This window comes from Myxocyprinus asiaticus, chromosome 29 (genome assembly GCF_019703515.2).
Source record: "Myxocyprinus asiaticus isolate MX2 ecotype Aquarium Trade chromosome 29, UBuf_Myxa_2, whole genome shotgun sequence".
Lineage (NCBI taxonomy): Eukaryota > Metazoa > Chordata > Actinopteri > Cypriniformes > Catostomidae > Myxocyprinus > Myxocyprinus asiaticus.
In genome coordinates this window covers 26456939-26475498 of record NC_059372.1, presented here as the reverse complement: position 1 = coordinate 26475498, position 18560 = coordinate 26456939, and the positions used below count along the sequence as shown (strand labels likewise).

At 37.0% G+C, this 18560-nt stretch overlaps 2 protein-coding genes across 5 annotated transcripts in view; both read right to left on the bottom strand.

Annotated features, from left to right (window-relative positions):
* Window positions 1–1280, bottom strand: part of LOC127419939 (ubiquitin carboxyl-terminal hydrolase 19-like) — a 50686-nt gene extending 49406 nt beyond the window's left edge. For 2 of the 4 annotated variants that reach the window (XM_051661772.1, XM_051661773.1), the window contains exon 1: window positions 937–1280. The gene's annotated coding sequence lies outside the window, so the exon portion shown is untranslated. The remainder of the gene's footprint in view (window positions 1–936) is intronic. The other 2 variants (XM_051661774.1, XM_051661776.1) reach the window with 1 other exon arrangement.
* Window positions 1281–2435: 1155 nt separating this feature from the next.
* The window catches only part of lamb2 (laminin, beta 2 (laminin S)), a 70943-nt gene continuing 54818 nt past the window's right edge, over window positions 2436–18560 (bottom strand). The window contains exons 19-34 of the mRNA XM_051661357.1: window positions 18372–18515; window positions 17997–18228; window positions 15790–15953; window positions 13624–13848; window positions 12952–13169; window positions 11746–11842; window positions 11193–11565; window positions 9899–10083; window positions 8628–8869; window positions 7277–7480; window positions 6988–7132; window positions 6672–6879; window positions 5453–5594; window positions 5196–5372; window positions 4968–5127; window positions 2436–3239 (exon numbers count right to left, since the gene is read on the bottom strand). Coding sequence (XP_051517317.1) covers window positions 3103–3239; window positions 4968–5127; window positions 5196–5372; window positions 5453–5594; window positions 6672–6879; window positions 6988–7132; window positions 7277–7480; window positions 8628–8869; window positions 9899–10083; window positions 11193–11565; window positions 11746–11842; window positions 12952–13169; window positions 13624–13848; window positions 15790–15953; window positions 17997–18228; window positions 18372–18515 — 3053 coding nt within the window. The 3' untranslated portion in view covers window positions 2436–3102. The remainder of the gene's footprint in view (window positions 3240–4967; window positions 5128–5195; window positions 5373–5452; window positions 5595–6671; window positions 6880–6987; window positions 7133–7276; window positions 7481–8627; window positions 8870–9898; window positions 10084–11192; window positions 11566–11745; window positions 11843–12951; window positions 13170–13623; window positions 13849–15789; window positions 15954–17996; window positions 18229–18371; window positions 18516–18560) is intronic.

Below are 18560 nucleotides of genomic sequence, written 5' to 3'. Positions count from 1 at the left end.
GATTCACAATAAATTCATCCATTACAAGAATTAACACTTTTTCTACCATTAGAGTGGCAAATAAAAGGAAGATATGAAGTAAAGATATATTGGGGTTAAATGAGAACTTAGAATCACAGTTAACACCAGTAAAATCACAACAAAAAGGGAGTAAACAAATGCATCTATGGGTTAGCATAATACAAGAGGATTCCCTTCGACATGTGTCTACATCGCTTAAAGACACTTCGGGATATTTAACAAACCATGTTGATTCCAACACACCCAGTGTATTGTAAAACAACCTCTGGCTGTTTATGAAAAAATATGAATTGTCTGGCCATCAATACCGATACTGTAATGACACAGTAGGCTGTTATTATTTAAAACGAAGCTATAGGCAAGAACAGAAACATTTTCTATATCAAATTATATTGTGAATAAAAAAATAAATAAACAGTATCTACGATAATTTCCACCTTTTGTTCTCTAATTCAGTTGTCGTATGAGAAGACTGCAGCCATGGAAACTCAAACCGCTTATAAAACTGTAATGCTCCCGCTAGCTTAGCCTGTCTGACTCGATATCACACCAAAGTCTTTCCTTACACTAACTAGCATTTCAACCTCAAACTGACCCTTAACGTTAATATACGTTCTACTAGTGCCATATATCGTTAGTTAGAGGGTTGTCATTTCTTTACATCGTTTGCTAGTCGTAGGGAAGTCGGTTTAGCCGTTTTAAGTGAAGGGCGAGCTAAGAGTCTGTTCCAGTGAGAAGAGTGCAGCTCGAGGCCTCTCGCTCTTCGACCGGCTCCCGCAAGCGCGAGCTAATCACGCGCTTGGCTATGCCGCAAGGTCGGGTGGTGCGGCGCTGTCAACAGTATTTACATTTGTAATCAAACAGAGGCATTATATGAGGTCTAGACATGACGACGATTGTTTCATGAGAGCTTACGTTGCTTTGATGCTGCTCTGTTATGAGGAGTCTACGACGTCGTGTCCTTCTCCGTAGCGGAGCCGCAGCGACTGCGACTTAACTCAGCCCCAGGCTTCAGACACGGCAGCGGGCCGCCGATCGCCCCTGAGCCGCATCAGCTCTCCCCCAAAATCTTAATGTTTCCTTATTTCCACAGTATTCCTAACCAGGACCCATCCTGCAGTGTTAAAACAAAAATCGAGCTGTTGCGAATCGGAACAAAGGCGCAAAGACGTTGCCCTTCCTCCACTTGATGAGCCGGACTCTCCTGCTCAATGACTCGCACTTTGTTGGAGAACAAAAACAAACCGGGAAGAGACTGAGATCAAGCCAACCTGCCTCAGACACAAACATACACACACACAGTCCATTTCTGGGCGCGCAATCCCTGTGCGCTGAAGACTTTTCTTGTAAAGAGGTTTAATGTAAACGCCTTAAATATATTTGAATTGTCACATTATTCGTTGCCATTTAATAAACGACACAAACAATGCAGTCTTTGTTTATGGAATCGCTACAGTGCAAGAAAAAAGTGCTCAACTAAGTCATCATGGTTTATTAGTGCTAATGCACAAAATGCAGCCTGATAACCAATGTTTTCTATATAACTATATAACTAACCCTCGTGTCATCCCAGATGTGATTTTTTTTTTTTATTTATTTTTTTTTTTGTCTTCTGAACACAAACAAGATTTTTAGAAGAATATTTTAGCTCTGTTGGTTCTTTCAATGCAAGTGAATGGTGGTCAGATATCTGAAAGTCCAAAAAGCATATAAATGCAGCATAAAAGTAATCCATAAGACTCCGGAGGCGCCACATGTGACTTTTAGATGTGAAAGTGAAAGTGGAGATTTATAGTAAAAAGGATTTAAACATTGATCTGTTTCTAAACCACAAATCTCACTTCGCTTCTGAAGATATGGATTAAACCACTGGAGTCGTGTGTATTACTTTTATGCTGCCTTTATAAGCTTTTTGGAGCTTCAAAGTTCTGGTCACCATTCACATTGTATGGACCAACAGAGCTGAGATATTCTACTAAAAATCTTTGTTTGTGTTCTGCAGAAGAAAGCCTTTCACATCTGGGAAGGCATGAGGCTGAGTAAATGATGAGAGTATTTTCATTTTTGAGTGAACTATCACTTTAACCATTCTTACCCAGATATTATTTAGCAAATTATGCTCACAAAACCGTTTTATTTGAGTTTTATTTTATTTTTTCAACCCCCCTATGTAATTAATTGAAATGCATTATATTTTATTTATTTATTCTTTTTTAATCAGATCCAATACTCCTGAAAGAGAGGATTTTACCTTTTCAAAGAGATGGTTTTCTCCCTGTCCTTTTTTTCATTCATAGTTTGTAGATGAGAGACATGTGCTCTCCCTTCCTCCTTCCTCATGGCACATCTTTTAGGGTTAATGTAAAAGCCTTTATATTAAACAAAGTTTTACAGAGATTTGGCAAACAAATGAGTAAAAATAACACAGATGTATTATTATTATTATTATTTTAAATATTGTTGTTGTTTTAATCTTGTAAAGAACATATGTACATGATACACATTGATCCATTATGTATATATGACATTATGTATATATAAACAGCTGGTCACCCCTTCATTTTTCTTAGTATTTGACAAATATTATGATAATTATAGAAACACAAATCTTCCAAGACCAAGACAATGCATGTAAATTGTTTCCTCATAAGAAAGTTGAGTGTTAGTTAAATATCTGTCAATACTTTATTTAAAAGGAAGGGCAAGCAGAATTCTATACACTTTAACTTCTGTAAAATGATTTGATTCAGTGTCTTTTACTTTCAAGCAAACTTATCGCAAAGGATCTTCATCAGTGTACACAGTAATTTACAAGCAAATTTCAATTATTGACAAGAAAGTGAAATACTGCTCTGCCATACAATGCACAATGTCAATATCTGCAATTTATTGCTCTATTTGGAAATTAAAATAGGTTAATCTATTGTTCTTATAAGAGTAGCCCTTCATTAAAACATTTTTCCAAAAATATTGTCTGGTGGCCATGTGTCATCCTCTTGTAATTTTGTTGCTTTCAGACATTGCTGAAGTTTGAGGGACAGCAGCAGAAGTTCAGCTGATAGGATTCCTTCCTGTGACAGACTATTGGCATGTGTTGTAGATCTGAATCTGCTTATTGATGGCATTCAGGATTCCCTTCATTTTATCTTCCAGGCCATCTAGCTGCCTTGCTTTGCCTTCCAATACCCTCTGGTTTTCCTCATAGTCTTTCTCAAGCTCTATGGACACACAACAAAACCAGGTAAGTTTTATAAGGAAATACAGTATCACAACAACCACCATCTTAGAAAAACATTCAAGATCAATATTATTTGTTACCACAAGAAGGCAATTTATGCAAGTTTTTTGGTTACTTGTCAGATAAGTCTCAGAAATATAAAGTGGGATTAAAGGGATAGTTCACCCAAAAATGAAAATTCTCTTATTATTTACTCACCCTCATGCCATCTCAGATGTGTATGGCTTTCTTACTTCTGCTGAACACAAATTAAGATTTGTAGAAGAATATCCCAGCTCGTTAGGTCCTTTCAATGCAAGTGAATTGTGGCCAGAAATCTGAAGGTCCAAAAAGCACATAAAGGCAGCATAAAAGTAATTCACACAATTCCAGTGGTTAAATCCATATCTTCAGAAGCGATGTGATAGGTGTGGGTGAGAAACAGATCAATATTTTTTATTATAAATTCTCCTCCCTGCCCAGTAAGTGGCGATATTCACAAAGAATGTGAATTGCCAAAAACAACAGAAGAATGTGAAAGTGAAAGTGGAGATTTATAGTAAAAAAGGATTTAAATATCGATCTGTTTCTCACCCACACCTATCATATCACTTCCCAAGATATGGATTTAACCACTGGGGTCACATGGATTACTATTATGTTGCCTTTATATGGTTTTTGGACCTTCAAGTTTCTGGCCAAAATTCACTTGCATTCTATGGACATACAGAGCTGAAATATTCTTCTAAAAATTTTTGTTTGTGTTCTACAGAAGAAAGGAAATCATTCACTTTTGAAATGGCATGAGGGTGAGTAAATGATAAGAGAATTTCCATTTTGGGGTGAACTATCCCTTTAAAAAGTCCACATAAAAAAAATCAGCAATTTAAAATTTGCATTTAAATTTAAACCTTGAAGCAGACAGAATGTTTTAGGAAGAAAAGGTTTCATAATTGAGGTTTTAGGTAAAGCTTTAGGAAAAGTTATGATGTCAAATGAATAAAAAATACTTATTTTGTGGATTTATCTCAAATCATGTTGGAATAACATGGGTCATCAGGTTTTGTTGTGCTCATGCCAGCTCGAATGAATGCTGTTATTAAAGTAAAAATGGGGACATTCCAAATACTAAGATATTCTGAAATGTAAATTTTTCAACAACTTAACTCAAACTGAAATGCTAACAATATAACTTGTATATAAGGCTGCACAATTAATAAAAAAATAACAGAGATTACAATTACAGCTGCTACAATTAACTAATTGAAAAGTGTCAATTATTAAATTTAGAACTATTCCTGCAATGTCAATATTTTTTATTAAAAATTGTTTTGGTCCGTTGCGTGCATGAATGCAATAGACAATCAGAAAATCTGTTTAAATTAGTCTATTAGCATATTAAAAATGACAATTTAGTAATCTAGTATTGTTGTGTTGCACAATTTCTGTGTATAATTTATAAAAAAATGTAAAAAAAAAAAAAAAAAAAAATTAAAACAATTGTTTTATTTTACACAATAAAGCAATTCAGGAACAATTTCAGCTTGCTTTGGATGTGTAGCTGACGCAAAATAATGATCAATTATGATTTTCGTTATAATCGTGCAGCATACATGTACAGTACATATAAATTAACATAACATTTAAGTAGAAATAAAGGCCAGCTGAACAGAAAGAATAGACTTCCACCAAGAATAGGCAGTTGTCTTTGTGTCTCCCATACACTCACCTGCCAGTCTTTGTAGTTTATCCTGGGCATCCTTAAGTAACTCCTTTGCTTCATCTCTCAGGCGCTCTGCTTTCTGTTTGGCGTCCTGCATTGTCTTTGCCTTATTCTCCATTAGACCCTGAACAGTACGATACTTATCGGACAGCTCGCCGTCCAGAATCTAAAACAGACAAAAAAGTTACTAAAGTGTGACAAACAAAGCACAGGCAACGTGCTCCGCTCACCCACCTCTTTAGCTTCATTGGCTTTGTCGCGGGCCATGGTGGCGGTCTCTTCTGCCCGTGCTGCATCCAGGCTGTTATTGGCACGTTTGAATTTTAATGCCTCTATTTGGTGTACAAGGTCTCCTAGCCTGTCCATAGCATCACTGAGATCTCTCTCGTAGGCTGTGGTCTCTGATTGGATCTTTAGAAACAGAATGCTTGCAAGAGCTCTTGTGGTCAAACTGATCAATTGAAAAAAATCTTAAATGCTAGCAGCTTTACCTGTGCCAGCCGGTTCTGAGTTAAGCCAATGTCTTTCCTAGCTTTCTGAATGGCCTTTTCTGCAGCTGCTTGGGCTTTGCCGGCATCGCCCAGCGCCTGTTTTACACTTTGTGCAGTGTTCTTCACTCCCTCTGCCTTATTCCTTTAGTAAGAAAATACTGATAATATTCACATTTACATTTCTGCACATTTGGTAAATTTGTTGATTATGTATGTATTAGGTATATGGAATATTAGGCATGTTTTACACTGCATGCTTTAGTACTGCATAAGCGAAACAGAAGTGTAACTGTGTTACTGTAAGAAAACATGGGGCTTGTGTTGTGCTTTCACACACCGACAGCATTTCTGTTGCAAAACAGAGCTGCGGCTATACAGAAAATAAAGATATTTCTGGGTTACTACACTGGCTATTCCTTTTTATAATGGTCATAAATTATAAAATGGTTATTGGGAGTGAAAGGGGGACTAGATTTCCATCCAAAGGGTAATTACATGGAAAAGAACCCAAACCCCAAAAGTGCTGCTACAAACTGTTTAATTGTCTGGATTCAGTCAGATATACTGAGTAGAGATGTCTGTTTGTGTGACTGTCACTGCATGTGGAACTTGCATCAAGGACGACAGTCAACTTTTTTCAAGCTATAGGTGAGTAGTTTGCTTCATTATTTTATGTTGCTTGATAGAAACCAATATTACAAAGGTTTGCATTGATAAATAGACTTATAGTGCATTTTCAACATATTTTCTGTTGAGTTCAGCATGCTTTGCAGAGCAAAAATCATTGTTACACTTGTGGTGTGACAATAAAGTGATTTGATTTATGGGTAACACTTTACAAGTTTCCATTTGTTTACATTAGTTAACAACATTAGTTAACATGAAATAACAATGAACAATACTTATTAAGCATTTATTAATCTTAGTCAATGTTAATTTCAACATATACTAATACATTTTTAAAATAAAAAGTTGTATTTGTGAACATTAGTTAATGCACAATAAACTAAAATGAAGTAACAATGAAAATTGTTATTTTTATTAACTAACATTAACAAAGATTAATAAATTCTGTAAACAATATATTTTCAATTGTTTATGAAACCTAATACATTAAGTAATGTTAACCAATGGAACCTTATTGTAAAGTGTTTACAGATTTATGTTCTTAGAAGACACAAAATCCTTTAATGCACAGTATACACACACATACACAAACCTGGCTTTCTTGGCATCCAGCAGCAGCTGTTCTGCTTTGCGGACATCATTCTGGGTCTGCTCCAGAATGGCATCCACATTGGACAGACTCTTGACGCGGTCTTTAATCTCATCCGCAAGGTGTCGAATCTGCTTGGGAGAAGCGGGGATAGACAGTTCCAGAACCCGATTGGCAACTGTCTCAATGCTGTCAGGATCTGCCCCCTCCTCTGCCAAATTCAACATGATAGTGCCCAAAGTGTAAATGATAAATAGCCTTCAGGCATAGCATATATTTATGTATAATATATATTTAGTTTGCATTAACCATTACTCACGCATGAGGAATTCTCGAACTTGTTTGACGAGGTCCCTTAGGTCATTGTTAAAATGATCAACCTTGTTCTTGGTATCACTAGCCTTCTCCACTGCTGCCTGGGCTTTATCCTTAGCTTCCTGAGCTTTGGTTTTAGCATCTGCCACCTTAATAAGCAATCAGGAAAACATAAGATGCTGAGAAAGGACAAAAAAGTAATAAACAGCACTGAAAAAATTCTTTTTTTGTGGTGATTACTGGTCAGATTATGTAAAAAGTGTGTCTTGACAACATTGGACATGTGTCTCTACCTGCTTAAAGAGATCTTCCAACATTCCCATAGCTTTATTCAGCTCCTTCTCTGCATGCTTGGATCTATCCAGGGCATTATTGGCCACTGCTACGGCTCCATTGCAATTCAAGCCCCCACAGTGGTGTTTGCCCTCATCGTCACGACAACCAGCACCACCACAAGGGCTCTCCCCACAAGGAGCATCACCTGGTGCTCCACAAACCTGGGAAAATATTGAACAAGAGCCCTTGAAGCAGATATACGTTTGGTAAACTTCTTGCAGTGTGACATGCTAAACTGCATACTGCATACTTTATTTACTACATACTAAACTCAAATATCATTATTTTTTTTTTTCAAATTCTTTTATAATTATTATGCATGCAGCTTTTATTGCCTCATATTAATTGAGAGACTACATGGAATATTTGTGCATTAAAACTGAATTTGTCGAACGCAAGCAAGGGTATTTAAAGTGATAGTTCACCCAAAGTGAAATTCATTTACACACCTTTATGTCATCTGAAACTTGTATGACTTTCTTTCTTCCACGGAACGTAGACAAATATATCTGAATGGAGATATGATTTCTGCTTGACTGCCATACAATGTAAGTCAATTTCAAGCTCCAGAAAAAACATAAAGGCAGCATAAAGGTAATCCATACAACTCCAGATGTTTAATCCATGTCTTCTGAAGCGATCCAATCAGTTTTGGGTGAGAACAGACCACAGTGTAACTCCTTTTTCACAATAAATCTTGACATCAGCAGTCTCCTCGGTGATATATATTTCAAGCTCGAATAATCGAGCTTGAAATCATCATCATGCCTAGAGACTGCAATGCCAAGATGTACAGTGTAAAAGGAGTAACAGTTTGGTCTGTTCTCACCCAAAACGATTAGATAGCTTCACAAGACATGGATTAAACAACTGGAGTCATGTGAATTACTTTTATGCTGCCTCTATGTGTTTTTTGAAGCTTAAAAGTTTTGGTCACCATTCATTTACATTGTGTGAACCTACAGAGCTGAAATATTCTTCTAAAATCTTTGTTTGTGTTCTGCAGAAGAAAGAAAGTCATACACATCTGGGATGGCATGAGGGTGAGTAAATTATGAGATAATTTGAATTTTTGGGTAAATTATTCCTTTAAGTAAACTGTAAAAAGTGGTGAATGGTGAAAAAACATTTACCGCACCTAAAATATATATTTTTCCTTATATATATATATACACAGTATATTAATTTGAATCTAAAATCTTTATGTTGAAAAGAAAAAAATCATCGATATTCATATCAAATTCATATAACAGTGTATATAAAATGAGTGGACTTTCCTGTTTAATCGATCTCAAACAGCTGCTTCACCTTTTCATTGACTTTCTTAATGTCCAGAATCTGAGCTTTTGCATTCAAGTCTGTGAGTGTGCGTCTGTTTGCTGCATTTTTGCGGTTGAAGTCGTCTCTCTTATCAGCCATCAGTCGCTCTGTTTTCTTGCGGGTGTCTGCTGATTTGCTCACTGTGCTGTGGATTTCGGTGGTGGATTTGTTGGCACGGTGTTCTGCATCATGTGACTTGTTGTAAGAGGCGCGGATGCTATCATATGCACCTACAAGAAAGGAAATCAGTTAAAGAGTAAGATTTGGCAAAGATAACATGTTTAGAACCCATCTTAAAGCTTATTCGTTTTGGCCTTTGCAAAAGCATACTGTCCAGTTACTGTGTGCTGGACAGATACAATGTGTGTTTCCCCTTTGGATCTGTTTTTGTTTCTTAATTTATGTTTTAAAGTTTTTCTCTGTTATTAAAGGAATAGTTCATCCAAAAATGAAAATTCTCTCATTATTTACTCACCCTTATGTCATCCCAGATGTATATGACTTTCTTTCTTCTGCAGAACACAAACAAAGATTTTTAAAAGAATATTTCAGCTTTGTAGGTCCTAATAATGTAAATGAATGGTGATCAGAACTTTAAAGCTCCAAAAATCATATAAAGTCAGCATAAAAGTAATCCATACGACTCTAGGGGTTAAATCCATATCTTCTGAAGCGATACTATAAGTGTGGGGGAGATTTATAGTAAAAAAGGACTTAAATATTGATCTGTTTCTCACCCACACCTATGATATTGTTTCAGAAGTCATGGATTAAACCACGGGAGTTTTATGGATTACTTTTATGCTGCTTTTATATGCTTTTTGGAGATTCCAAATTCTGGCCACTATTCACTTGCACAGACCTAAAGAGCTGAGATGTTCAGCAGAAGACTGAAAGTCATACACATCTGGAATGGCATGAGGGTGAGTAAATGATGAGAGAATTTTCATTTTTGGGTGAACTATCCCTTTAAGGATTTTTTTTTGTTTTTTTTCTTGTTTGAAGTTTTTTTTAAAATGCTTTATGAATAAATCTAACTTTGCCTTTTGACCAAAAAGTTATAAATTCAGTCAATGGATTGTTCTCTGCAAGAAAGCAGTTTTAAAAATAAGTACTGTAGATTGTGTAATCTAATCTAATGTGTAAAGTAAAGCATGTTGTTAAATGTGCATACATATCGAGACATATAGAGAATATTTGAGTGTTTCTTTGTTTGATACATAAATGCATATTTAGGAAAGACAACATCAATGACTTACCCAAGAAGTTAGAGTTCTTCAGAATGTCAAGTTGACGGTTAAGTTGATCTGCGTTCAGGTTGAGCTCTTTTGCCTCTCTCTCCAGGGTGCTTAATGCATTACTGGCCTCATAATTACTATCCTGCACAGCAGTCAAATCTCCCTCCAGCTGGTTCAGTGTGTCTGTGGTCTCACCAATCTGAGCTCTGCATGACAAAAACAAGAAGTGGAGGAAAAGGCTCAATAAACTGACCAAGGTACTGACCGAGTAATCAAGTAATTTTTTTTTTTTTTTTTGTGGGTTTGAGTATTCGACTACAAAATTAGTTGAAAATGCCCATGCCCAGCTTACAGCTTAAGGTTTCAAGTGCTACCTTTTTCAGTATACAACAGTGATTTGTGTATTTTGGGCTTGCTCATGTGGTGTAACCAGGGTCCAAATTTAACACTAAAAGCGCCACATTTTTGTAAATATTGGCTATGGCAAGTAAATAACATTGAGTTTCTCGATACTTGGCCAGTAACTTTATAAGGAACTGTAATATAACACATGGTTTAAAATCGAATTGTAAGAACGTTGATCTGAACCTTGCTGATGTAAGTGACGTGCGTGATTCATATTAAACCTACTAGTGAAGAAAACATCTGTCACACGTCTAATAACTTTTGGAACACTTACCATAAAAAGTTTACCTAAAGGTTTTGTACCGAAAGGTTTTATTCAACGCATATGTGAAGTATTTCTTGCATTAAGCCACCAAAACTTGAAAAACAACAAAATTTGAGGAACAAAATGATGATGTGTCGACGCTTTTGTGACAGGTGTTGTTTCACTGAGAAAGTGTTCTCATCTTGCATATTATTCCACAATGACTGGCGCTGTGTGTCACATATGCAATAAAAAAACAGCTATACCTTTTATTAAAATGCATACTACAATTTGATGGCTGGTAAGAAATATTTATGGCTGATATATTTTCTCAAGTCACCAGCCATTGGCAGGTGTGACCAAAATTTAAAGGGATAGTTCACTCAAATTTAAATTCTGTCATCATTTACTCACCCTCATGTTGTTCCAAACCCATATGACTCTCTTAATTTCTTAGAACACAAAAGGAGATGCTAGTATAAACGTTATTCTCAGTCACTATTTACTTTCATTGAATGAAAAAAAAAATGCAAAGAAACTAAATGGTGACTGAGGCGAACATTCTGCTCAACATCTCCTTTTGTGTTCCACGAAAAAAAAAGATTTTTGGGTGAACTATCCCTTTATTTTGGACCCTCAGTGTACCTCTCTATGATCAATTTATACCTGAGATCCTCTATCATGCCCATCAGAATGGTCACTGCCTCAGCAGTGGCATTGCGGGCATTAACAATCTCCTGTGCTTGTGCCAGCTTGTCCTCCAGCTCCTTAAACTTTCTCTCGAAGGCTCGAGTCAAGCCAGTCGTCTTGAGTTCCTTTGCTCGGTCTGTGAGAGCTTTGGTTCTGGTTGCCAGATCCTGAACGATGCGGTCCCAGTCCCCGAAGCACTGGTGGCATGGCTTGCAATCTGGGAAGGTGCCTGAGAAGCCACGGGCACACTGATCACAGCGGACGCCCGATACACCCTGCTGGCACACGCAATGACCGGTCACACGGTTGCACTGAGATGTCTCAATACTACGTGGGTCGCAGTCGCATGCTGCGAAGAGAGAGGTAAGCAAATCAATTTTGTTTTGTGAATTATTATTAATTGTGAATTAATGTTCTACTTTAAAGTAGCATTACAATCAATGTTTGTTGCTCATGAAATTAGCTTAATTAGTATTAAAGGTCATTATATGAACAGATAGTATCTATAAAGTGCTTTGAAAAAGCATACCTCTGCAAAGTACCCTTGGGTCACCCCAGTGGTTCTCCTGACAGTCTGTACAGGTCTTTCCCCCAAACCCTGCACGACACTGGCACTGGCCTGTGAACTGAATATGCGTTCAAGAAGTTACAAAGAGCATATCTTAAAGGGATAGTTCACCTCAAAATTTTAAGTCTGTCATCATTTACTCACCCTTATGTTTCTTCCATGGAACACATAATGAGATTTTAGGCAGAAAGGGAGCCTCTTACTTTTACTGACTGACCAAGCAGATAACGTTGCATCATTTAAATATGCATTTATATCTGTTAGTCTACTAATGACAGGAGGTTTTATGCCATCAGCCTTGTCTGGCATTCATACCGATTCATACAGTGATTAAAACTCACCTGGGTAAGCATGCATGAAAAAAAAAAGAACATACTTTTTAATCAAGGCATCTGAGTTATGCACATTGGTAGGTAAGTTGATTAAAACAACTAATAATTTGATCACTTTTGTAGTTCATTTTAATTAAATATTTTAATATTTGACGAGGCTCAGCCTCCCGTGCCTCCTCTGACGATCATATGAATACACAAGTCAAATGGACTACATTTATGATATTTTATGGAGAGCTTTGTAGTTAAATTAGAGTTGAACAGCCCCAGTCCTCATTTATTTTTCATTATATTTATTTTTCAATATTCTTCAAAAATTCACCTTTTGTTTTACATGGAGAAATGAAAGTAATATGGTTTTTGAATGACATAAGGGTGAATAAACGAAGAAAAGTGCATAAATAGTTCACTTTTTTGGGTGAAATATTCCTTAAAGTCTACTCAGGGGTATAGCAATTATTGCATGTCTTCTCCCCTTTTAAGAAATGTCAAAGTTTGACCCCCCTCCACTTTTAAGATATAATCATTACCGGTATATTTCAAAAGTTTCACTTTGTGTGGTGAGCACAGGGAAAATAAAACACTACCAGCCAAGTAAGAGAACAAACTGAGTGAACAAGCAAGGTGTAGCACCAATACTACTACGGCTAGTGCCAACTTACCAGCAAATCAGGTCGGACTACTCGGCAAAGTATGTGTTCCCTTAATTTTCAGATTGTTACTACACCAAATCTACTTATGAACAATCTGTCTTGGTGTAAAACCTAAAAGAATGATACGGAAGTCTGTTTGGCCTTATGTACTGTGTATTATATGTGTGACTGAGACAAGGTACCTCATTGCAGGAGGACGTGTAGGCATTGTTAGGGTCACAGCCACAGGGTTCACAGCCCAAACCACTGGCCAGGTTCCAGTAGTTTGGGGCACAGTGGTCACAGGTTTGTCCAATAACATTGGGCAGACATTGACACTGTCCGGTGGCACGATGGCACACACACTCATTTCGAGATAGACACTGACTGCGCTCTGTGCCCAAGAAGTTGCAGGTGCATTCTGAATAGATGAGAGGCAGTAGTTAATGCAGTGCATATGGCAATATGTGATGTGATAAAGAGCAAGTATTGATATAATGCTTCTGTATTCAAAATAGTATTAATAGAAAATCAAATTTAAAGTTGAAGTGTGTCATTTCTGTGCAATTAACGTTTCCAAATGTTACCAGAAATTCTCAGAAAACTCCCCGTCTTCTTTTGGTCAAAACAAATAGTCCTGCACTAAACTCACAACATTGGATGAACCAACATTGCTGTTTCTGGCTGGTTGGGATGCTCAAACAAACAGAGGAATGTTTTGATAGCGCCACAGAACCACAGTGTTTACACTTTTCTGGGAAATCAGCCTACAGATGGCTTACTTGTAGTTGTATCTGAATATTAAAATGGGATAAGAGAAAGTGTGTGATAAAAAAAAATGACACATTTCAGCTTTAAGACTCAGATAAACTTACTCCGGCAGTTGCGGCGGGAAGCATCTCCATAGTATCCACTCTTGCACACACCGCAGTCAGGTCCTTCAGTGTTGTACAGACACTTGAGGCACTGGCCAGTATGCTTGTCACATGCGTCAGGATCTGATAGGTCGATGTTGTTACTGCAATGACAAGGCTGGCACCGGCCACCGGGTCTTGAGGGGTCACCGTAGTAACCAGGAGCACAATCCTCACAACGTGAACCTGGTTAATGGAGAAAGAAGGAGTTTAGTTGTACTTCTTGGTACTCAAAGTCCCCCCCCATCCGACTGCCATTGGTTAGACAAACATTAAATTCCTCCCAGAATTTAAAATGAATCATAGATAAAAGAATGTCTGAACTGATTCGTTCTAATGATGGGTATTCTAAAACGGATGCCAGATGGGAGGGTTTGAAACTCATGGTACACTGGGTGGGTATCATCCGACACTATGCACTGGGCTTTACACAACACCTGCCTTTGGTATAACTGAGCCAGGCTTGTCTACTTCTTCCCGGTTACTTTACTGCACTGATTTACAATTCCTTTCAATGTTTTGATAGCACTGTAATGCCACAATGTTTACACTTTTCAGGGAAATCAACCTAGGAATGGCTTACAAATACATGTATCCTTATATTAGGCTGGAATAGAAGAAACTATATGAACCTCGCAAAAATGACACACTTCACTATTAATGCCAAATCAGGATATGCTCTGCTGCCTGAGTGCACAAGAACTTAAAGGGGAATCGTAGTAATCTCCAGAAGAGTGATGAGGTACAAAGCATCAGAGTGAAAATGAAAGCTTTTGGACTTCCCCTTCCATGATCTAAAGAAACTGTTTGAAGTTCAGTTAGCTTATATTAATACTTCAGCTACAATTTAGCTCCTGGATAATAAGGGCTAGAAGTTCTGATTTATCTACGTCTGCCATTTATGTTCCACTCTGTTGCTTTGTTCAAATTTCTTTGCAACCAAATTCTTCATAGATGCAGATGTCTTCTTTTCTGGTGCAAACACTGGCACAGGAACTCAATTCACATACAGTATGATTCTATTGCGCTGAGCTGGTTAAAACTGCTCTTGCTACAGTTTCACAGGGTTCTAAAAATTTACATGTAGGGTGAAGTATAAAGTGCACAGACCATGCGTTGAGAAGGGGTTGGAGTTTGGGCAGCAGAGATGGGGTGGGTCTCCATGGTTACTCACACTTGAGAACTGCCCCTCCAGAGCGCTTTACAATTCGTTGGTCCAGTTGAGGGGGGCAGGAAATAACACACACATGACCACTGCCTGTCTCATCAGAGTTAGAGTGGTCTTTATCTCTGATTATGACATTTTCTGCATCCTATCTCAGGGTGTTAAATGGCATTATTATACAGCTCACGGAATACTTGATTCTGATTGGTCAATTGCGGCAATAGGCAAGTAAATATTTTGGTATAACGGCCACTAAACTGTATATTTTCAACATACATGTGCTACTTTCATGTTTTATGTATCACTCTGGGATCTCTCTCTTTTCACACAAACTCAAGTTCAAATATTTATCTGCCACCTTTTTGCGACACAAAATGTTTACAGACTGTAGTAAAAATGGCCTTGAGGACTTAAGTTTTAGTTTTAATATGGTGGGCATAAAACCTTTAAAGAAAGACATGCTACATTGTAGCTATACTGCATATGTAACTTGGATTGCAGGTTGACAATAATATATAAATTAAATTGTTTTCTATGTTGTGATGGACTATAATGGACAATTTAACGTTAACGTTCTAATAGACAAATCAAATCTATATTTAATGTCCATGTATTTATTTACTTGGTACGTAGCCAAGTAATAAACAGGATCAAGTCAGCAAGTAATTTTTGCAAATTAAACCCCTTCAGGGTTTGATCAAGACAAGTCCCGATCACCCCGTCAGGGGTTTATTTTGCAATAACGACTGACTGATTGTACATTATCCCTAAGATATACAGTAAATACCAACCAAGCACTCATTCTGGGATGTCATACAGGAAACACATTCTCTTGTTTTTTCCATCTCAACCCCTGCTGTGCATGTATGCATGAAATGCAACTGTGCATGACCCAAACCTCATCTTTATCCACTTTATTCCATTTGTCTGAGGAGGGAGAGAGAGTACTGGGGTAAAAATACCTGTGTAACCCTGGTTGCAGCTGCAGACCACCTGTTGGCTGCGGTTGTCTTGGTAACAGGAGGCGGCATGGAGGCGTCCGCTGTTTGGGCCCTCAGGACAGGGGCAGGGCCGACACTGAGTCCCTAAACCAAGCACTGGGTTCCCATAGTAACCATTAGCACACCTATGACAGGAGGTATTTATTACATTAGCTCGCATAGAGCATGAGTATAAACACTCAGTCAAGCCTTTTCACTCTGCATCTAACAGGCTTATTTTTAAGAGGGTGTTTTTTCAGCCACGGAATGTTTATGTCCCAGGGTTAGATTTGATTTTTTGTGATCAATAATTTTATTGTATTTTGAGACAATAAAGCATATAGATCACAAATCATATGAACTATTTACAAAAAGATGCCAAGTGTTGCCTAAGTTACAAGAAAGAAGATAAAAGAAATAAATAATAATTAAAAAAAGATAAGTAAATAAATAAGACTAAATGTGTTAGGGTCACAGCCACAGGGTTCACAGCCCAAACCACTGGCCAGGTTCCAGTAGCTGGGGGCACAGTGGTCACAGGTTTGTCCAATAACATTGGGCAGACATTGACACTCTCCGGTGGCACGATGGCACACACACTCATTTCGAGATAGACACTGACTGCGCTCTGTGCCCAAGAAGTTGCAGGTGCATTCTGAATAGATGAGAGGCAGTAGTTAATGCAGTGCATATGGCAATATGTGATGTGATAAAGAGCAAGTATTGACATAAATGCTTCTGTATTCAAAATAGTATAAATAGAAAATCGAATTTAAAGTTGAAGTGTGTCATTTCTGTGCGATTAACGTTTCCAAATGTTACCAGAAATTCTCAGAAAACTCCCCGTCTTCTTTTGGTCAAAACAAATAGTCCTGCACTAAACTCACATCATTGGATGAGCCAACATTGCTGTTTCTGGGTTTGATTTTTATTGAAACTAACAGATTTTATTATTATTATTATTATTATTATTATTATTATTATATATGAAGGTCACACTAAAATTGTCTTGGAAACCTTTTACCAGGCCTTCATCATTTTATTCTTTTCAAATTTATTTTACTGTACATATACATTTCATTGCTTTACCCTTAACCCAGACCTTCAATCTTTAAATATGAAAATCCATCACAAAAATATATATATATATATATTTGTTTTTGTATTTATATGTTTTATTATAATATAAACTTACAGTAAAATAAACATAAACCATTTTAATATTTATTGTGCAAAATTATTTACATTATTATGATTGTTCCTCAGTTGTTGCGTCATTTCCACCACAACCAACACATTTCCCACTACACTGGAAAAACTTAATGAAACATTCCTTGAAGTGTCAAGTTCTGGGCTCAACTGAAATATCTTTGTTTCTTGAACTTATTTTTTTTTTAATTTTTTAAAGTGTTAATAACTCAAACTATTGTACAAATTGTTAACATTATCTTAGTTCTCCTTGTGCATGTGCAACTAAGGAACAGGTTTGTATGCATATCTGTGGAGAAATAACTTTATTTAATGCTTGACCTAGAAAAAGTTTTAATCTCCAATATTTAAGCTGTGTTATTGTATTAGCTAAATTTGAGTCCATTAAATTAAAATTATTATGTAGAAACTACAACATTTAAACAGCAAATTTGAGTTAAGTCTACTTGCATCTAGTAACCTTAACTTAAAATAGTTAAGTTCATTCTATATGATCACCAAGTTCAGTGAATTAATTGCACAAGTTTTGGAGACACAATTACTTAATTCAATTAAATTAAAGTCAGCTTATTAGGATTATCAGTGTAATAAAGTTTCATCGTAAATTAGTGTTCTTATTTACCAGTGAAGACCATACTTGAGATGAAATATATGACAAGATGTGTGATGAAAACAAAGAAAACTTGTGAACAGAATACTTTATTATTTTGTGTCATTTCCACTGAAGTTGTAATTTTTTCAAATAATGCAGTACATGTGAAATATTATTTAATTGTGTATATTTAGCATATATAAAAAGCTATAAATTAAAAAGCTTTTATATTTTCGAACAGGACAACAAATGTCCATAACTGAAGTAACACCCAAAACATTCATTCATTTTGTGGCCTTACTTCTGCTCCCCTTAAACATTGTTTAGTGATCCCCTGAGAGTACAGAAGTAAAAAACAAAGTGAAAATGTCTGCTATTTTGCTCTTACCTTTCACACTTATCCCCTTCTGTGTTGCCTCTGCAGTTGAGACAGGCTCCAGTTCTCTGGTGGCACTCTTCAGCATGCCCATTACACTGGCACGACTTGCAGTTCGGGAAACCCCAGTGCCCAGCTTGACAGCCATCACAGCGCTGACCAAAGGCACCAAGCCGACACGGACACTGTCCTGTGTACTGATCACAGAACCGGCTCTGAGAGCCTTCCAGACTACATTCACAAACTACAGACAGAAACAGAGAGAAAGAGAGAAAGAAATCAAGAAAGAAAGAAAGGAACGAACAAACAAACAAATAAAAAAGAACATAAGAAAATGTTATTGATGTACCAGAGCAGGAAAAAATTATTTTTAAATATGACTCTTACGTTTGCATCCTGAAGGTCCAAAGCCGTAAGCCCCTGGGGCACATTTATCACAACGACGGCCTGATATGTTGGGTCTACAGCGACACTGACCTCCACGAGCATCACATTCAGAGCTTAACGACCCCTGAGAATCACACTCGCAAGCTGCGGGAGAAATGTAATCTTAATATAACAACATGGACAAAAAAA